Source organism: Mus musculus, chromosome 8 (genome assembly GCF_000001635.26).
Source record: "Mus musculus strain C57BL/6J chromosome 8, GRCm38.p6 C57BL/6J".
NCBI lineage: Eukaryota > Metazoa > Chordata > Mammalia > Rodentia > Muridae > Mus > Mus musculus.
Genome location: NC_000074.6, coordinates 77,338,580 through 77,359,119, shown reverse-complemented (window position 1 = coordinate 77,359,119; position 20,540 = coordinate 77,338,580). Strand labels below are relative to the sequence as shown.

The window sequence follows — 20,540 nt, the reverse complement described above, 5'->3', positions numbered from 1 at the left end:
ATCTCTGGTGTCCGGTTTCTCTTTGGGTTGATCACTTGTTAACCTGCAGAGAACTGCTGTAAGGAATACAAGTGTTAGAATGTGAGACCATACTGATTACTCCCTCTCCCACTGACTTGCTGCCATTCAACATCCCTTTGCCTCAATGGTGATAGTGTTCCTCACAGACTACTCAGGACATAGAGGTAGTGCCAGTGGAGACAAGCCCCGTGCACGCGCCCTAAGCTGAGTGTCAGCTTCGTTTCCCATAAGCTGCCCTGTTGAAATGCCATACTTTGTCTCATCCTTCCTCGTCTAGTCTACATCTTAGATCCTTTTGTCTTTCCCGAAGGCTTTCTGCAGTCCTAGGGTTATCTACGAATAGAGCATAGCTTGTGCTGTCATTAAAAGATTGCATACAATACTTTTCTTGAGAAACTGTTGTTTGACCACTTAAAATTGGATGGTCAGGTTTTTAATTTTTTCCCCCCCTTGCTGTTCACCAGATGTAAAAATGTGCAATGAGCTGGACCTGGAGAATTCTGCAGATTGGGAAGTGAAGACAGTAACAAGTGCCTTGAAGCAGTATCTGAGGTGAGCTGTCACACCAGGCACCCGCCTGACAGAAGTGGCAGGAGTCATTTTGACACTTACTGATACGAGAAGTCTCCAAAGTATCCAATAATGTTCCAGAAAATGAGACCAGCAGTGTCTTAGTCACTGTTTTGTTGCTGAAGAGACGCCACAGCCAAGGCAACTTACAAAGGAAGGCATTTAATCGGGGGGCTTGCTTACAGAATCACAGAATTAGTCCATGGTCATTATGGTGAGAAGCACGGTAGCATGCAGGCAGGTATGGCGCTGCAACAGTAGCTGAGAACTCACATCTGATCCATAAGTTGTAGGGGCACACACACACGAGGGAGAGGGAGAGAGGGGGAGGAGAGGGAGATGGGGGGACTAGGGCGTAGTGGAGAGAGAGAGAGAGAAAGGGTCTGAGATGGCATTTTGAGAGAGAGAGAGAGAGAGAGAGAGAGAGAGAGAGAGAAAGGGTCTGAGATGGCGTTTTGAGCCCTCAGAGTCCACCATCAGTGATATAGCCTCTCTAATTAGTTCTCACCTATTAATCCTCCCCAACCAGCTCTATTCACGGGGGCCCAAACGTTCAAATATATGAGCCCGTGGGGCTGTTATTCAAACTACCACAAGCACCACTGTTAAGTAAACTGCAACAGAGGAGCCTTGGATCTTGAAGTAGATGCAGAATATTTCCATTATACACTACGTAGCAACAGTAAGGAAAGCTATTTATTAAATACATTGAATCTCTTATTTATGTATTAAACTAAAGGGAAGACTGTTTTAATTTCACTATTTTGAATAGAAAAGTATATTATAAGACATAAAAGTACTTGAAAAGTTTTCTTGTTGAGGTTTTTAAGACATTTTCAGGTGTGTTTATCACAGAAAAGAGCATAGGGCTGGAACGGGAAAGCGTTGTTGTTTCCTATCTTTGGTAAAGGAGCTTCCGAATGAAAGCTACGGTTTGCTGAAGAGCAACAACCGGGTGCAGCGATCACAACTGCGCTTCTCTGCCGTGGCTCTTTGAGGTTTGATATTTCCATGGCAGAAAGGGTGACAGGTGGCATGACTGGCCAGTGCAGGGCAAATGTAGGCCACACAATTGTAGAGTGATTTTCCCCGTGTAATTACATTGGCTCCCATGAGTGCGTGAGAATCCACATTTTACTGTGTAGTTTTTACAATGATGAAGCCTGTCCTACAGTGAGACCCCGAAAGGGGAGCATGGCGACCCCTTGTGGCCCGCTGTGCCGCTCGGGCACACATGCCGCCTTCTTCATTTCAGCCTTTGCCCTGCCATTTTATTTTTGATACTAAAAAGAGTTTTTTGCAGATATATTACTATACTAATACACACTTATATGAATAATCTATTTAAAACAGAAAGACTTGTAAAAAAGAGTAACCAGAATGTATGTATTCTGGCCATCAACATCGGTACCGTGTTCCTCAGCCTGTGTTCACAGGGTTTAGATGATATTGATAATTCCTGTACTTGCTGGTCTTTGAGTCTGATTTAAGGCATACAGTCCTCCCTGCCCCCTGCAAGCGGTGCTTCTTGGTGACTGTTTTTTAAATAGAGAGCTGTACATTTTCTGTGGTCTTTTTTACCCTCATGGTGTTATAGAGCATGGCTTTTTATTTCCTGAAAAATGGTTACACCTATAGCCTTTGTTAGGGTCAGATCAAGTCATATTTAATCAACTTATTTAAGTAGCCCGTCACAGTGGTGCCACTTCCTTCCTGTTGTCTCATGTTGCCTTGTCACCACTGCTGCTTGTATTCTGAGACTTAACTAAAATTTGACATTGGGTTCAGGTATTCTTTACCAGCTTTTGAGCATTTTATTTAAATAAATTTCTCATTCCTAAACTATTGTGTACATTATTGTTACCCTTAATTATTTCAGCAGCAAAAATAAAGCTAAACATATATTTGCAGTTCTAGCTTGCCCTGAGTCGTGACTGTGGTTTGGAGGAGGGTTGGAATGGCTGAGCTCTGTGCGGTTTGGATGTAAGTTCCCTGGAGAGATAGGTGTCGTGTGAGTGCTGCTCACTGTGGTGTCCCCTCCTGTCCCTGAAGAATGCTGGCAGTGTTTGCACTAGAGGTGGTTGGCCATCTCCAGGATACTTGATGATATCAGCATACTTTCATTTATTTATCTTAATTTTGTGTGTCTGGATGTTTTACCTCATGGATGCCTGTGTGCCCTGTGTGTGCACTGTCTGTGGATGCCGGGGGAAGGTATCTGTTCCCTTTGGAACCGGAGTTACAAAGGATTCTTACCTGTTGTGTGGGTCCTGGGAAAGGATTCTGGGTCTTCTGGAAGAGCAGTTAGTAATCTTGACTTCTAAGGCGTCTCTGCAGCCCCTGTGTACATTTTTTAATAATCACAGACAGTGGAGGTAGTCTTACATCTGTAGGTAGGGGTTGGAAGGGAGCTGTTAATCCCTCCTTCTTTCTGTAAGGAATTATTTGATCCTATATATAATATAGGCGTTCTTCAGTAGTGCTGCAGTTGAGAATGCCTCTGTAGGATGAGCAGAGGAAAGAGTGGGTGGGATAAGAATAGAATGGCTGGTATATTCCTCTCTGGCAGCTGGCCTTGGATCCATCAAGCAATACCTTGATACGTTATACCTAGTGCACTAACGAAACTGTCCAAATGACAGTTATTGATGGAAAACTCGAGAGTAAACAGTGACCTCTTGAGAGTAAGTTGTGCTTCCGCTCTCACCTCTCAGGGCTCTTTGCTTTTCCCTTGGTGGGAGTTAACTTGGTAAAATCGGGGCTTCGTATTCACATGCGCACGTTGTGTTTGAACCTCGAGAGTCCCTGGAGCTGGTTCCTTACTGATGCTGGCCTGGTTGCATTATTTTCCCCTTCTCTCGGTATATCACTTTATCCCACTGAATTTCACTTTAAATCAGCCACTGCATACAGGAAATCATTATGCAACACCGTTATTGTATAACTTGATCATACATCCAAGCATTCTGCCTGTGTTGAGCGATTTTCCTAACATGTCAGAAAAAAGTGTTATGAGCTTGGGAGAGATAGGTGGCAGCCTTTCCTCCTGGGCTCTGCTTAGCAACTGTAAGTGCATCAGTTACGATTTAGGTGATATTCTTTTCTGATTGATGGTTCCTCCCCTCCCCTCCTCTATGTTTCTTATGGAATTGTGGCCAAAGCCAGTAGCCTTTTCTGGCCTGAAAGGCATTGCTATGTATGTGATAGGGTAAGGATGTGAGGTCCAGAGCCAGCAGCTAGCCAGGGTCAGCGTCCCAGCTCTGTCACTCACAACACCAGAACATAGCTATGAACCACCCCATTTCTCTCCTCTCAGCCTTTGGCCTGTGATGCTCCCTGCACTTGCCAGCTTCTATGGGATGCGGGCGAAGCTAGAGGTGGAGGGGGGAGGGATGCGGCTGAGGGACCCAGCAGAAGCAGAAGCAGCAAAGCAAGCAGCCTGGCTGTGTCACAGAACACAACAGAACCAGTGAGCATTGAAGTGTCCTCCTCACAGTCCCTCCCTTGGTCTCCTGCTGACCCAGGCTGTGAGAGAGGCCTGGCTCCCAGCCTCTGCCTAGGCAGTCTGTGGTTTTCATGACCAGAGATGTGTTCCTTGTCACAGTTTCCCATTCTCGGGCAAAACTGAGCAGTTTGTGAGGTTTCTAGTGAAGTGATTTTTATCTGGAGGTTGCTTCTTTTAAGTGTGGAAGACGGGATGGGTTCATAGGGAAGAAAATACCAGCTTGGGTAAATATTACGATTTGCATCCTCCAACAGATCTGATGGGTGGCCCAGTGGGAGGCTGGGAGATGCTGCGACTCAGTGTAATAAGGTTTGCGTGGAGAACTTGTAATTGTTTCTAATTACTGCTTCCCTAACATTAATGGTATTTGTTTTTAAAGTTCTATTGCCACCTAGACATGTGGCAGGGATGTAAGTAGAAGACACTGAGACACACGTTCAGTTTTATTGAAGAGGAAATACCCTTCTCAGTGCTGCTACAGTGTTCGGTTTTCCCTTTTCTTTCTACTTAGCTCCCAGACTTTTCTTCTGTGAAAATGGATGCTTTCCCTTCCTCTGCTATTTCTGCTCCCTGGCCTGTGCTTGGAAACACAACCCCTGAAAACTGTCCTAATGGCTGTGATGTCACTGGCACATTTGTTTTTAGTTAGGAATAAGGGAAAGGAGGTGGGGTGGGGGGAGAGGGGCTGAGACAGCTAGTTCTCTGGGTTGTAGCTATTGGGAGGGACACTTTGTATCCCTGTGTATGCTGGGACCAAGCTGTGTGCAGGAAACATGTATACAAACATTTTTTATATAGCTTTTTTTAAAAATAGATTTTCTTCATGAATCTCAATGCATATTTTATCCTTTTACTAATACAAACATTGAGGTAGTGTATACCTTTTATAGCTTTTATGAAGTATAATTGATTCGAAGTGAGCTGCACCATTGGTAGTATAGATTTGTCATGGGCTTGGTGTCTTTATTCTCCCATGAAAGCAGCACTGTAATCAGTACTGAGCCTGTCCATCCCCTTCTAAATTTCCCGTGCTTCTTTGGTGTTCCTTCCTTCATCAATGGCCGCATCCATAGGGAACCTCTATCTGCTCTCCGTCTTTATAAGTGGAACTGTTCCGTGGCTACTTCAAAAACTTATTTTGACTTAGAATACTTAGAATAATCATTGTAGCAAGTTGAAATCCATTAATCTATTGATGTGTATTTGGGTGGTCTGTACCTCTTGGCTGCTGTACACAAAACTGCTTAAATGGCTCTGTGTAAATCTTTGAGACAAAGATTTTTCCTCTCTTTTGGGTGAATCCTAGTGGGCCACGTGGGAGGCATATGCTTAGCTGTTTGGAAAGCGATCGGCTTTGTGACCCACCAACAGTATCCATGAGTCCTGCTCCTCTGCGACCTCTGAATGAAGTCACCTTTCTTACGTTAGTCGCTCTTGTAAATGTGTGCTGGTACCTTGTTCTTTCAGTGTGAGTGCCCTCAGTGTCTAAAAGTTTCCTGGTGTATGAGTGGTTCGTCATACTTGTACATTCGTTCCTAGGTGAAATGTCTGCCTGTGTCTTTCCTTATTTAAGAAAAAAGATTACGCTTTGTGAAGTTCTTCATACATCTTAGAAATAAGTCCCCTTTCATATGTTTCAGTGTCAGTCTCCCTGCCTGCGCACACACACACATTCACGCTGACCAGAGTGACTTTAGGCGTCACTGCATTATGTTTTGAGACAGGCTGTTCCATGAACGTAGAGCTTATTGATCATTTGGTCAGCACTTGGTAGAAGGATCCTCATGCCTCTGTCTCACAAACTGGATGATATCTGCTCAGCACTCACTGCATTCCGCTTTGGATATGGCTGTTCGCGTCCCAAACACTTTACCCACTGAAACAGCTCCTCTGCCTCTCCACTCTTATTGAAATCAAAGAATGTACTGCCTTTGACTTGAACATTTTTAAATTGAGAGACATGTGTTTCATAGCCCAGAATATGGTTTCTCTTAGAGACTCAATTTTCCATTTACAGTGTCTGTAATATAGTCTGTGTTTGGGCAGATGGTCACTTAAGAAAAGGACATGTACTTGGGTGAGGGAGGTGGGGAGTTTTGCTCAAACATTGTTTCTTGGCCAGTTTCTTTTCTACTTGTCCAGTCAGCGATGGGGACAGAGAGATTCAAATCTGGACCTGCAGTCGTGGGTTTGCCTGCTCCGTGCAGTCTTGTTAGATTCTACTCATGTATTTCAGGCTCTGTTGCTTGTTCTGAGTGAGCATTGGGTTTGGTTTGTTCTCAGTGAGGCAACCCCCTTTCAGCACGGAGCAACTGTCCTTATCCCTGGCATTATTTGGGGTGTGTGTGTGTGTGTTTATGCATGCATGCTTGTATGTTTGACTGTGTTTTAAACATTTCAAGATGAATTCTGAGCCCCAGGTTTATAGCCTTTCAAATGCTCACAGTCCCCTGCCCGAGCAGTTCTGTAGATTGACACTTGTTCTCTGGGAGCTATGCAGTTAACATCCCCGGCCTGGCAAAGATATATTAACATATTAGCAGGATTGATGAGAGCTCAGCATCATGCTACTGTTTGCATAATGCAGTTTGCAGAAAACTAAAATGCTGTGTGTGTTACTAACACGGCCACCGTTCTGATTCTGTCTCACTATTTCATAGCCACAGACTACAAAGTCATCTTTTATTATTATCATTATTATTATTAATGTTTCCTCTTTATCAGTGATTCTCAACCTTCCTAATGCTACAGCCCCTTAATACAGTTCCTCATGTTGTGGTGACCCTCAGCCATAAACTTATTGCATTGCTACTTTATAACTATAATTTTGCTGTGGTTATGAATCATAATGTAACTACATGATATCCAGCCCCAAAGGGGTTGGGGACCACTGGTCTGTATGTATGTATTTAGGTATGAAAATTAAAAAGTTATTTTAATAGAAATATCAAGAGAGACTTTGTTTTTGTTTCTTTAATACTTCCTGTGTATTCTTTTGATATCAATATTTTAAAGATGCCTTTCAAAACTATGCCTGTATTGCTTAACTCATATGCAAAGCTAGGTGTTCATAAAGATACTTTCCAAGATTAGATATGCAACCTGATGTGCATCGACCTGGTAAGAATTTGTGGTTGGTTAAGAGTTAACTGCGTCTAGGGGGAATAGCAGTTAGTAGAGCAGTCATTGTGGTTACGTCTTTTGGTATGTAAAGCTATCTGGCAGGGAGAGCTGGCATGTTAGCTCAGAAGTGCACAGGAGGTTCAGTACACTGTGAATAAACTTAGAGCTGATGTCTGGCTTTGTTTGGTAATTAGGCTGTGTTTTTTTTTTTTTCTTTTTTTTTTCCAGGAGTCTTCCAGAGCCTCTCATGACCTATGAGTTACACAGAGACTTCATTGTTCCAGCCAGTAAGTATTCTGTGGGTGTGCAAAGACTCAGGTTTGTGGTTGATGGCGTGCACGCGTTAAATATTCCCACATGAAAACTTAATGGTTTTGCCATCTGTGTTAAAGGGAGAGATCATTTTAGAATTCACTTCCTCCTTATGAAAGTGAGGAAAAAGATTGGCTAACAGATCAACCATGGACCTCAGTGCATACCTGTTGCTTCTTCGCCCCCGTATATGTCAGGCCACAACAGATGGTTGGCTCTGAACTGGTTCTGTCCACATCACACTCTCCTTACACTACAGATACATAGTACTGGCTTGAGCTCACTGCTGCAGAACAGGCCAGCGTTCGGCTTACAGGAGGTTGGAGAGATGGTGGGCTTGGAGATGTTGTAGTCTGGAGATGGTTTCACACGCAGACACTTATATGGACATTACAGACAGGATTAGGAGATAATGCCAGAAGCCCAGACTACCTGATAATGAGTTATATAGGATGCAGTTTGGAATGAAATGAAGCCGGTAGCTGGTGAACTTTAACTTGAGGTTGGGTGTTTTCTGACTCGTACCCACTGGAGTGTGTGTTTGTGCCAGCACTGTGTGCCTGCAGTGTGAGGGGAGAGTCGCCTGCTGCAGACAGACTGGGTGTGTTCTCTCTCATGCAGCTCTGCTTTTATCCCTAGTGCATGCTGCTTAATCGTTCTTTTGAGGGATACTCACGCTAGGTAATTAAGAGGTAGGACATCGAGGCTGAGACATATTAAGTAACTGCCAGATTATACAGACCCTTGTGGAAAATTAGAACTCAACTCCACTGGCTAGATTTTGCAATATTGGTTTTCACAGGTGCCCCAACAGTGGGTGAAATTGTACCTCCACACACCGTGGATATTTTTCATAGATTATGCACTGGCAATAGCTGAAATTGCACCCCCACCCCCGGATCTGTTTTATATAGTTAAACTGTTGAAAAACTTACAGCAATCCCAATGGGTCCTATATCACTGTTGCTTGAACATGGCTCTGACTGTTACCTTCTTGTGAGGTCCCAGCTCCAGACTGTGTGAGATTCCTAATCTGTTTCAGAAAGAATCAGTGTGTTGACCACATTACACTACACACAGAAAGAAAGGCCAGAATACAGTTGTGTTCAAAATTATTCCAAAAAAGAGAACTTCCACGAGCAAGGACGTGGAAGGATTTCTGGCAAGAACACAAGCAAATGCTTAGTTGTTTTGATTTCTTCCCTGTGGCATTTTTGGCAAACAAAAGATAGAAATTAAATTTAGTTGGAAGACAGTTTCAGGCTGTTTGTCTTAGAGCTTGGAAAAAGCCAGGCTGTGCCAGGTTGCATCCAGAATTCTTTGCATTCTGGAGAAAGAGTGATGATGGAATGAGGTTTTAAATCCCCACAAGTCAGTGTCATGAGAATTATTACCATGTGTGACTAACAGTGGAGTGTTCTGAATCCTGATGTCAAATGTCTTTTACCAGAGGAGGAAGTTCCTACACATCAGGAGGTAATGAAGCCCGAAATGTGGGCTTTGCTGGTCTATTTAGCTGTGTTGCTAATTATCAGTAGATGCCATAGACTCTGTCACCTGCTGGGTCAGAACTCAGTGTTTTTCTCCTGACCTTGTGATCTTGCTGTAATAGTTTGCATACTGATTTGAATTACACTTCTACTGTAAAGGAATACTGTACTTCCCATAGTTGCCCGCATGGACTTGTACCTAAGTACGCTTGAAGTTGGAAGAGCCCACACTAATCTGCTTTAATGAAAGAAACCACATGTGTTTAATGGGTTTGATTACTTAGGGGTCCAGTGTGTCAGGGCAGTTTGATGTCTCATTTTCCTTTCTTATGAGTCCCTTCCTCTGTACTCCGTGCCTCTTGGGAAAGAGCTTGCTTGGGAGTGGTTCCTGTGAGATTGCATATGTCCTTGTAAGTATTGAGTGCAGTTACAGAATTCAGATGGGTCTCATTCAAAATGAGCCCCTTTTGAGTGTTGGTAAGTTGGGATTGTGGTTAAACTGTTGTTTTCCCCTGGACACATCACAGCTCTCCTGGCTTTGCTCTGTGTTGGTGAGCTCAGTTGACAGCTAAAGTGACCCCACGCTGCCAGCCTTTGTTGCTGCCCCGGGTGTGATTCTCCACTGTGTTTTGTTTCCCTCTCTTCTGTGGTGTGAGAGTCCTCCTTCTCTCCTGACAGGAGGCTTCTGGCCTCAGTCATTTTCTCTCATTGCTTTATTTTCTATCATCTTCTGTCAAGTACGTGAGTTTATAATACAAAGATAAGAATTTGGTTTTATATTTTCACTACAAAGTATGTATCTTTTTTTTTCTTATTGTAAAAGAAAAACTGAGCTGTTAGTATGGGAACATGTGGGAGGCATTTTTCAATTTCAGAATTGAAAGCCTTAAACTATTAACCACATTTATTTGGTTTACTAAATGAACCTATCCATGAGAAACTACCCTATACTTTTGGGGGTAGAAGCATACAAGCCACAAATACCTTGAATTAGTTTGTGCAAGAATTGAAAGGATTGTGTCACTTGTGCAAAGCCGGTAGCATCTACCTGGAAGCCTTCCTCTGTGAAGCCTATTGCCTTTCAGCTTACGAGGTAGTTCATTCTCTGTAGCCTACAGTCTCTACAGTAACTGTAGAGTCTCAGCGGTGAGCATGGACCCGTCTTTCTGGGTTGGACTCACATTGGACTTAGCATGAGATAGGCACCTTAATCCTGGTGCCTGGCGCTGGGTACTTAGAAACCTCTCCCAGCAGTTACTCAGACGAGAATACTTGTATTTCTGGGTTGTGCCTGTGCCTTCTGTGGTCAGGTTGCTTATGCAGCACCACGTCATTTCTGAGGAGAGACAACTAACTAACTTAGGAGTCAGGGCATGAAATTTGCATAACCAGAGCCTTCCATCCCCTTCTGGTTGGGACATACACAAGGAAGGATATGTGGGCATTACAGGGGTTGAACATGCAGTGTCTCCTGTTTCCCATAGCTGGGTGTGTTCACTTTACAGTAGGTGAGGACCACAGGAAAACCGTAGTACCTTTTGCATGGTGACTGAGACTGGTGTCTCCCAAAGGAACCACTCCTTCGTAACCTCCTTACATTACCATTGTATTGACATATATCACTTAAATATTAAAATAATTTAACATCCTCTGCCCGTGTGTTTCTGTTAAGCTCTAGTAAACTTGCTTATACCCCAGCCTCTGTTGTTATAAATAAATAGATACAGAGGTGTGGTGATGCTGACGTGTCGTTTCCCAATTGGTTTATTTCTCTATCACAGCAAACTCTCTAATAAAGTCTCTGGCACATAACAGGAATTTAGTGTATGGTTAATTAAGTACCATAGCTAAAAATGATGCATTTTAATCTTTTTTAGCTGATATCAATGAAAATACTGCAAGATGCATATGGTGTGAGTGATGGGGAAAATGTAATTTAGCAAAATTTTGGAGGTAGAAGGACTATGTTACATTATGGAAGTGCCTGTTAATGGAAGGATGTAATGTCAAAACAGTATAAGTTGAAAAGCTAAAAAAGCAGACACAGGAAAAGACAGGTATGTGCATGAGGCACACACACACACACACACACGAAGGCAGACACACAGACACACACACACACACACGCACCCACACACACACACACACACAGAGCTCTGAGAGAGATACTGATCTGATGAACTGTCGTAGGCTCCTGGGAAGAGGCGCTTGAGACGTGAAGGGGAAATCTCTCTTTTTTCTCAAATAGCTTTAAAATGTTGTTCGTGGTTAGACATGAAGAATACCATCACTAGAGGGCAGGAAACTTATCTCTGGCTTATATTTCTAAGTGTTGAATCCCAAAATAACAAACTCGAATTTCATTGTAGGAGGCTGCTTATTAGTGCCACGGTAGGCTCCAAAGCTAGCGTTCTTCCATCACAAAGCCTCCAGAGTTCTAAACCTTTGATAATAAAATTGCTGTCTCTGACAGTCTTCATTTTGGTGGAGCCTATGACTACTTCTTCAGAGTTTCTGCTTTTATTTTGTTATTCAAAAATCAAGCTGGGTAGTGGTGGCACACGCCTTTAATCCCAGCACTTGGGAGGCAGAGACAGGTGGATTTCTGAGTTTGAGGCCAGCCTGGGCTACGGAGTGAGTTCCAGGACAGCCAGGGCTACAAAGAGAAACCCTGCCTCGAAAAAACAACAACAACAACAACAACAACAACAACAACAGAAAATGAAACAAAGCTAAAAAGAAAGCATTGGCTTGAGAATATGTTCTTCTTATTAATAAATTTCTTCAACATTATGCAGTCATCTTAGTTGACATCTGTAGGTTTTTATATAAAGCTTCTGTAGTCAGCAGTCCTTTTGCTTCTGCTATTTTGATGTTTGATATCCGAGGCCTTCTGTGGCCTGCAGGGCTAGCAAGTTCTTAGGTACACGTTCTGGTCCCGCTTCACATTCTGATAACCAGTGCAAAGCCGTATGTTCTCCCTGGCTGGCATTCTCATTGTTGGCCCATATTATAGGACAGCTCACTTGTCTCAGCTCCCTCAGAAGTGAGAGTACCAGTGCCAGCCCTTCTTGCCCCGTGAATCTGGACCCTCCCAGCACCATTCTGTAGGGACCCCTGCCTCTGCCCCTCCTTCTCTTTATGCCCCGCCTCACCCTGGCACTTCCTTGCAGAGTCCTATGTGGTTTGTGTGCCATCTCTTGGTTAGGTATTGTAAAACGCACACTTTTTCTTCTGTCGGCATGCGTTGTCATACATCATCAAAATAAGGCATGAGCTCAGTTTAGAACTGCCCCTTCCTGAGGCACCTAAGTGATGTAACCTGAGCCTCAATTCTGGGGGAGATTCACTTGAGCCTGTAGCTAGAAGGATTGATATTGGACTTGTGTTTCCTGGTGGATTGCCAAAGACTGGCGAGTGCCATGTGAGCTACAAGCTTACTAGAAAAGGTGTTTTTCAGGGGGCTGGCTACTGGAGTTGCCTGTGCTGCTAACACCAACCTGGGAAAGGCAGGCCTCATGCATGCATGAAGCTGTGTGAGAGGTACCTGAAAAGTAGAGGGACGAAGATACTTTAATTTTCTCCAAAAGTTGCCCACAATGATTAAATTCATTATTTTTTTCAGCTCCTAAACAAACTGTTATCAATCGTCTTTAAGGGCAGTCTGTTTGATTCTGAGTACCCTATTGACCACTTTCTCTTTTCCTTCTTAAAAAAAAAGAGAGCGGCAGCCCGGAATCCCGAGTTAATGCCATCCACTTCTTGGTACACAAACTGCCAGAGAAGAATAAGGAGATGTTGGATATCTTGGTGAAGCATCTAACCAAGTGAGTGTTCCTTCCCCATCAGCTCTCCCTCATCAGTGCTGCTGTTGTTCTTGGCTGGACCGTGTATCCCCAAGGGTGGTGAAGTAGAATGCCCTTTGATGCTATGTAAGCGGCTTACACCTCTGCCAGCAGCTCGGTGACAGGAGAGGGCACTGTTTATGTTTTGTCCTAACAGATTGTGGGAATAGAACTGTGAGTCTGTTAGCAAATTGGACTTGGTACCAAACACATCTAATGCTGAGACTGAATGTGCCCTTTAGGTTTGTTGAATCTCATGGTGGCTGCATCCATGCATTACAGCCCTGTATGTACAAAACAACTCCCAAATCACTGTATCGGTACAATTTGAATGAAGAACAGTGTTTGGAACCTGTGTTTTCTCTAAATACAACCAAGTGCCTTTTGAAAGTGCCAGTGGACACATAGTTGGACAAGATGAATGGTGGCTCTACTCTGTGAAGCTTATGGAGAAAAGAAACAGGTTATAGCAAATGTTAAAACGATTTCAACTAGGGAGCAGACAAGGTGTGTTAAGACGATAGAGAGCCTGTGTTGGGCTGTGATGGCCATCTCTTGTAGCGGGAAGTCCTGAGCTGAGTGAAGGGCTGATGGGCACTCCTGTCTGCTGTGCTCCTGGAGCTGCAGGATTGCAAGGAGAGAGAGAGGGTGTTCGAAGGAACGGATCTAAGTGTTTAAAGCTGCGTGGAGTCTAGCCGTCTGTGGTAGCAAGGGGATGGCCAGCTGAGGGAAGATAGGGTGTTCTTGGCTGCTTTTTTCTATGTGCGTGTGATTTGTGGAGGGATACACACTTGTTGAAACGACAAGCAATATGACTTATGCTTGTGAAACGGACTATGATTAATTTAGGAGATTCCGTTTTCATTTCCAATCATTGGCTCCAGACAGCTGCACAATTCTTTATATCTACATAATTCCACTTGTCTGTTTAATATTGATCAAATACATGTAGGAAATGATGACAGGGACTGTTGAAAGAAAGGCTGCTTGAAAATGAGCTAACTAGCATGAGGTCTCTCCTTAGCGGGAACAACTTGGCAGAATTGTCCTTCAGTCTGGCAAGGTCCGCAGTGATGTTAGCCTTCCATTCCTGTGACACACATCTGAGAGAGCTCACTGTCTTGGGGACTTCCCTGTGAGGGCAGCTGATCTGTTGCTCAGGCATGAAGTGAATCAGAATACCAGCATGGAAGGAGCCTGTACCTGAGGAGACTGGTTACAGAAGGAGAAGGAAGACTGGAGAGCAGGGAAGGGGACAGTGGGGAGCGGGAGGGGACAAACCAGCTTGTGTGTGCTGGCTGCTGTTTGGTTCAGGGGTCACAGGCAGACACTGAAGACTGTTCGTTTCTTCTGTTTTTTCGTACGTTATTGTTAAGGAAAATGCAGATTATTGAATGCTCTATTATTATCGCCACCCAACTAAGACTTTTTTTTTCTTTCTAAATCAATATTAGCGTGTCAAGTCACTCGAAGCAGAATCTAATGACAGTGGCGAATTTAGGGGTGGTGTTTGGACCAACTCTGATGAGACCACAGGAAGAGACTGTTGCCGCCATCATGGATTTGAAGTTTCAGAATATCGTTGTAGAAATCTTAATTGAAAACCATGAAAAGGTACCATTGTCCTTTCTTCCTTAATAGTATTTGTGAATGTGGCTCGTTAACTTATTACACAGCTTTGTTATTTGTCTGTATTGCTGTCTCGTCATCGCTGTGAATTTATTCCCCAGAAGTTGACATTCAGTTGTCTTCTGACGGAGTTCTGTGCATGAGTCTTATCCGGTCTCCTCCTCGCTTCACTGAGGAAGCTTTGCCTCCAGATGCGATGAGTACACAGTGCAGGAGTGATTGAGCACAGTCTAACTTAATAGCTAATTGAGCACTTTCATTCTTAGCCTTGGATTTCCTCAGTTTTATGTGTTAGTTGCATGTCTTATCCCCTTGGTCAAGAGAGGGCTTTTTAGCTCAGAGAAATAAAAAAGCAAATGGAAGTAACACGGACCGGGGACCTGCTGGTCACCCTTCTGTGGTGATAAAATACCTGGGAAGTTAACTTAGAAGGACCAGGGGCTTATTTTGGTTCATGACTTCAGTGGTTTCTAGGAAGCACGATTAGTGTTTGGGGCCCTGCCAAAGCATGGTAAATCATGGTGATGCTGTGTGGGAGTGGAGGCTGGAAAGAAAGAGACAGGAAGGCACATTTCTATGTCACGAGGATTCACTCTCATGGGCCAGCATTGCTGGCCTAGAAGGCTGCATCCCCTTTGCCTCCGGTTAGAGCGGCAGGGCTTCAGTCTGGAGCATGGGCAAAGATTGGCTTCAGGTTTTAGAGGATCTTGCACCCAGCTTCAGACCTGAGTGTGGCTGTGTCTGGTGTGTAGTCTGCCCCATGATGGTGCGTGTTGGGAATGCGGCCGACTGGTTGGGGTCCCTCAGGGCAGTGTGTGTGAGAGGGTGGGTTTGTGCCCAGTGCCCATTGCTCAGCACTTACATTCCTCAGGACTAAGTTTCTTCCTGTTAAGAAAAGCAAAGACGGGTGCTCAGGATTGAGCAAGGCAAACTTTTACCCTTAACGACACATTAACAGTCTAACCAAAAAGCAACTTTGGTTGGGGCAAAGTTTTTATTAGCCTTTTTGGACCTCTCCTAGTTAAAAGTTTATAATTCTGCCCCTCTTCTTGTCCTAAGAATTTCAGCTTGTTACCTGTACTGCCAAATCTGGGCACTAGGGGAAGAATTTCTGGATTAAAGTCTTCTCTTAGGTGACTGTTGTGTTGTTCAGTACTCTGCAACCCAGGCAAAATGTGTCTTTTAAAAATAGAGTCTTTCAAGGAGTCCTAGATGGCCCCACTTCTGTCAGGTATAGTCCGTGGCCTTGCTAGCTCCCTGTGGCTGCCTGTAATGCAGGGAATGTGAGGACCGGAAAGATACATGGTCATTCATATGTGTGCTAAAAACGATGTAAAGATTGTAATACATGCTAAGCCTGTAGCAGGTCCTGGGACGAAGCAGAGATACTGGCAGGCCTGGTTGGGAAGTAGGTGACAACCATGTCCGGGGCTGACTCCTGCAACTCTTACCCGGCCTGCTGCACTTGTAGCGTGTTTTCTTAGGTGTTGACTGTTTCTGCTGGACCATTGAGCACAGTGGTACGTAATGTATGTCTATGCTTTCCATCCACAGGGAGTGACTGCTGATGGATTAATGCATCTGGCTCACCCGTTGGGCCGTGGGGCAGTGGGAAAGACACAGCAGACAGACATTCCCTTAGAGCCAGCTGTGAGCACAGCTCTTCCTGGGTCCTTGTACTGGCTACTTGTTGGAGCAGTTTGGCCACACATAAATTTACATTTATTCTGACAAGTTAAACCTCATACCCGATCTGTCAATTATACTGATAAGGTAAAGACAGTTTGTTTGAGGCAGTGAGTCTTACTTTTTTGGTAGCATCTGGGGGTGAACTTATGCCTTCATTTATGGTCCTGCCACACTTCCATTGAGCCTCAGCATGTACTGAGTCACCAGGGAAGATGGCTACTGTTCACATTCAGAAAAATACATCATTAGACTACCATCTCCTGAATGTGACAGTAGCTTAACTATTTTATATTCAGTCTTAATTAGGGGAACTCGAGTGCAGTTCATCCATGAGAACTGGGCTTAGGGTCTTGCTCTTGGGTAAGAGGGACTCCAAGCCCTGCTTCCAGGGAAATGACCACGTGGTGTTTTTACAGGAAAATGGTGATGGCTTCCTGAGTTGATCGGTTCATAGAGATTTCTGAATAGCCCTGGTGAGCCAGTCCTTGTGTCCAGGCAGAAGAGGGCAGCCGTGCACTCCACTCTTAGAGGTGCATTGTTTTAGAGCCAAGTTTGTGGTTTTTCTCTGCCCCTCTGTGGCTGGACACAGCCTAACTAGATGAAAAGTGCTGAGATTTCTTGTGTGTGTGTTTAGTTGAAACAGTTACATCACTTTCCCAGCTCTCTTTCTTTCTCCAGCCTCTGCCAGCTCCCCTTCCAGTGTCATCTGGCCATACAGATAGGATCTGTGATGGAGGCGTATCTCTTGTGGCTTGGCTCTCTATGATCCCTTGGTCCCTTCCTTGTGTCCAGTTGTCGCGTTCTGTGACAGTCTCCATATGCTGTAAAGAGAGGGCTTCTTTGGTGAGGGTTTGGTCATCACACTTATCCAGAAAGGTGGAGAGAGGAGGTGGGCTGGCTCTGTATGCAAGGCTTGAGGCTGAGGTGTGGAATAATATGACTGAGCTGAGGGGCAGCTTGCTTTCATTTGCAGTTCCTTACTTCCTGGCTTCCTCCGACTTCCCTTGTGTATTTCAAAGTTCGTATTTTTTATTTTTATTTTTTTTCCTGAGAAGTTAACAGGGCTGCGTGGCCTACATGGGGCCTGCTTTAAGGAAGAATAAATCTGCTGACAAAGGTGTTTGTGAGTGGATGTTTGTGTCCATATTAGCCACATGCCTCCATTGGACTGGAAAGTAGTGAGGGACAGAGGGATTTTTTTTTTTTTTTGATAGACATTTCAGAATAAGAAGCAAAGAGGAGAGCGAGGCCAGGAGGGGTTAAAAGGTTTGTGAGGGAGGAAAGCACCGTCAGTGCCCAGCCTAAGGGGAGTGTGCAAGAGCTCCGTGAGTGAGTGAGGACAGTGCCTGCCCGTGAGTACAGAGCACTGGACAGGAGGCGTGGCTGTGATTGAAGGGCTGCCTTATTCTCTTGGTGCTTATTTTCCTTCCCCAAGGGAATGTGAGTGCAGGAGCATCCCCAAAGCAGAGAGCAAGCCCTTCTATTGAAGCAGAAGCTCTCCAGCTGCACCTCGGAGTGAGGAGGAGACGAAGTTCCTCTGCGTCGGAGGCCATGATTTCCCTGCCCTTTGCTGCTGCTGCTTATAAAATCCATATGTACTTGCTAGGAAACTCGCTCCATATGTCTTGCTTTCTTTTGCACACTAAACATTAAGATGTTGTTTTTAAACAGAATATTCCTGGGCCAAAAGCATTATCAGGGTGGTGTGTGTTATTTTCCTTTTTTTGCAAGACAGAAAATTGTTTTTCCATTGTAGAATGGGTACTCTGTACCTCCCACAGATTTTTCCAGCTGCGGTTATATCTGTGGCTTTGTGACTTTTATGTACTTATTATACATTAATTCAGAGCACTGTTTGCCGAGTGCCTGTTGTGAGTTAGCTGTATGTGATTGGGGGAAACTAAACATGAGAGTTCTGTTATGGGAAAGGAAAACTCGAGATAAGATACAGTGTGGGAAATGGAGAGCATGCCAAGGGCTCCATGGGAAGACTGTGTCCGCTTTGGTGTGTGTGTACGCGCATGCATGTGCGTGCATGCATGCGTGTGCTCACTGCGGGCTATCTCTGAGAAGCTAGTTTGGATGCCCTGTAGAGTGGAGGTGTGCAGAACATATCCTAGGGTAGGAGACGGTTACCCAGAGAAGATGGCACTAAGAAATGTGAGATGAGGTTAGAAAGGGAGTCTGGCTGGGTGTGGACAGGGTGTGCGTGACACTAGTGGCTCTCAGGACAGCACAGGGTTTCAGGTAAACTTGCTTCAGGCAGCTTAATTGACTAGGGTGTGCAACAGCATGTAGAGGCATACATTCTCAGGAGGGAGGGCTCCAGTAGAGTAAGGGCATGGTCAAGAAGACAGGGCGTTCCAGGGTGAAAAGCCTTACCCAGCAGAACCTCCTGTCTAATCTATATGGCTCTCATTGGACCGTGGGGGAACTCAGTTCTGAGAGATCTGAGGGAAATTTACAAATAGACAGAATAGTCCCCGGCATGAGATCAGCTTTTAGTTCATTAAAATGCAGAATTTGTGTCTTCTGACAGTAATGTGATTGGAGGTCTTTGTGTCTACAGACATTTAAAATACATGCTAAAACCATGAAGCTGGGCATTGTTGTGCCTGTCTATAGGACAAAGACTGAAGCAGATGGACATTAAGTTCCAGGCCACCCTGCTGAGGGAGTTTGAAAAGACTAGTTTGGTGATAGAATATTTATTCACCTAGCACAGTCTCTTGTGTACTGCACTCCTCCTAAACAAGGACATAACCAACAAACAGCCCAACTGTGTATGTATTCAGGAACACGTGGTCACATGCCTTCAGTGTATGTGATAATATCTACCTAGGTACAGAATTCGTATGCATACTGCCCAGTGATAGATGAACTTGTTCATGGGGACACAGCCAGATGGCAGTGTTTGGGCTTGGACTGAGAGTGTTTGATGCCGGATGCTTTGTTTTGTGTTGTTGGAATACAAACACTGTCCTAGAGAAAATGTCAAGACTTAGCAGCAGTGATAAAAGAGGAGTCATAAGAGATCCCGTGCTTGTGTAAGAGTTGCCTAAGAGTGTGATTAGGCATGCCAGTGGCTGCCTGTGACAGGAGACGTGGGAAAGGGCAAGTGGCATGGGGTCCTGCAGGAGTAAGGTTCCTTCCCGTTGGGAGTAAGGGTGAGAGGCAACCCTTGAGGATCTGGGAGTGTGCAGGATAGGAGTGTCATGAGTCCTCTGGGAGGAGGGACCCAGAAGGGCCTGCAGTACCTGAGGGCTGAGCAGCTAGCTGGTGCTTCTTGTCCTTGTGGGTGTAAGGAGCCCGTTAGAGAGACAGCAGAGTCGGTGTAACGTTCTCAGGCATTTGTCTGTGTACATTGAACCCATAGTTATGCACTAAGGTCTACAGCATGACTGTCCATCCAAAGGCCCATGAAAATCCTAAAGAACTCTGAGACCATCAAAGAACACATTAATGTTAGGCTGCCTTTCTTGGGATCTCTAATTTCACATTAATGCTGCAAAGAATGGTGCCATATAACATAAGAGTCGAGCGCCTCTCCACCTAATCATTTTAGATGATTAGGACTATAATCCAGTTGAATGTCTTATTTTGACTTCTCGGTGTGATGGAATGGTTTGGGTTGACCTGAGCCTCACGTGATATTTCAGTTTGCTCAAGTATTTCATTGATTCTCGTGGAGACAGGAGGTCATCGAGTTTGTCTTAGGACTGACCTTTATACCTTGTAGTCTCTTTAGACCCCAGGGCACACAGAGACTATAAAACGTTGCTCGCATAAAACTTTTTGTTGATGGAGATTTTCTTGATAGCTTTTCCAAAGAAATCATGTTAGCATTTGGAATGAGGAGCCTTATGCTACTAATTTGTTTTGGTTTTGGTCAGCTTGATCCAAACCTAGACTACCCCTGGGAGGAAGGACTTACAGCTGAGGAACTGTCTCCATCAGGCTGGCCAGCAGGTTCCTGGGTGGTTTCCGAGTCAAGCCTCTGCTTGTAGCCTTCCTTGGCTTCCCCCAATGATGGGTTGTAACCTGTGAGCCAAATAAAACCTTTCCTTCCGAGTTGGTTTGGTTTTGGTTTTGGTCAGTTTGGTCACAGCAACAGAAAGCAAGCTAGGATAGTTACATTTTTCTTGGTTAGAAATAGAGATCATCTGTGATGATCATGCTCTGTGCAGAATGTCAATTTCTGTTTCCTTTCTGGAAGTTTCTTTCCTATGCTCTGTTTTTTGTTTATTTGTTTTGTTTTCTGGTTGGAAATATATAAGTCTCCTGTCAGCCAGCACCCTGCCCCCAATCATAAAGAACAAAGGAGGACAACTGGAAAGGATGCTAGGAGTCAGCCAA

The 20,540-nt window shown here is 44.5% G+C and overlaps 1 protein-coding gene across 14 annotated transcripts in view; it reads left to right on the top strand.

The window, feature by feature from the left end:
• Arhgap10 (Rho GTPase activating protein 10) overlaps positions 1 to 20,540 on the top strand; it is a 267,634-nt gene that overhangs the window by 158,880 nt on the left and 88,214 nt on the right. For 12 of the 14 annotated variants that reach the window (NR_156496.1, XM_017313016.2, XM_017313015.2 and 9 more), the window contains 4 exons: positions 486 to 573; positions 7,448 to 7,506; positions 12,743 to 12,848; positions 14,321 to 14,480. Coding sequence is in view for 12 of the 14 variants with exons in the window: in XM_017313016.2 (XP_017168505.1) it covers positions 486 to 573; positions 7,448 to 7,506; positions 12,743 to 12,848; positions 14,321 to 14,480 (413 nt within the window). In the remaining 2 variants the exon portion in view is untranslated. Of the gene's footprint in view, positions 1 to 485; positions 574 to 7,447; positions 7,507 to 12,742; positions 12,849 to 14,320; positions 14,481 to 20,540 lie in introns of those variants that run through there. The other 2 variants (XR_001778487.2, XM_017313022.2) reach the window with 2 other exon arrangements.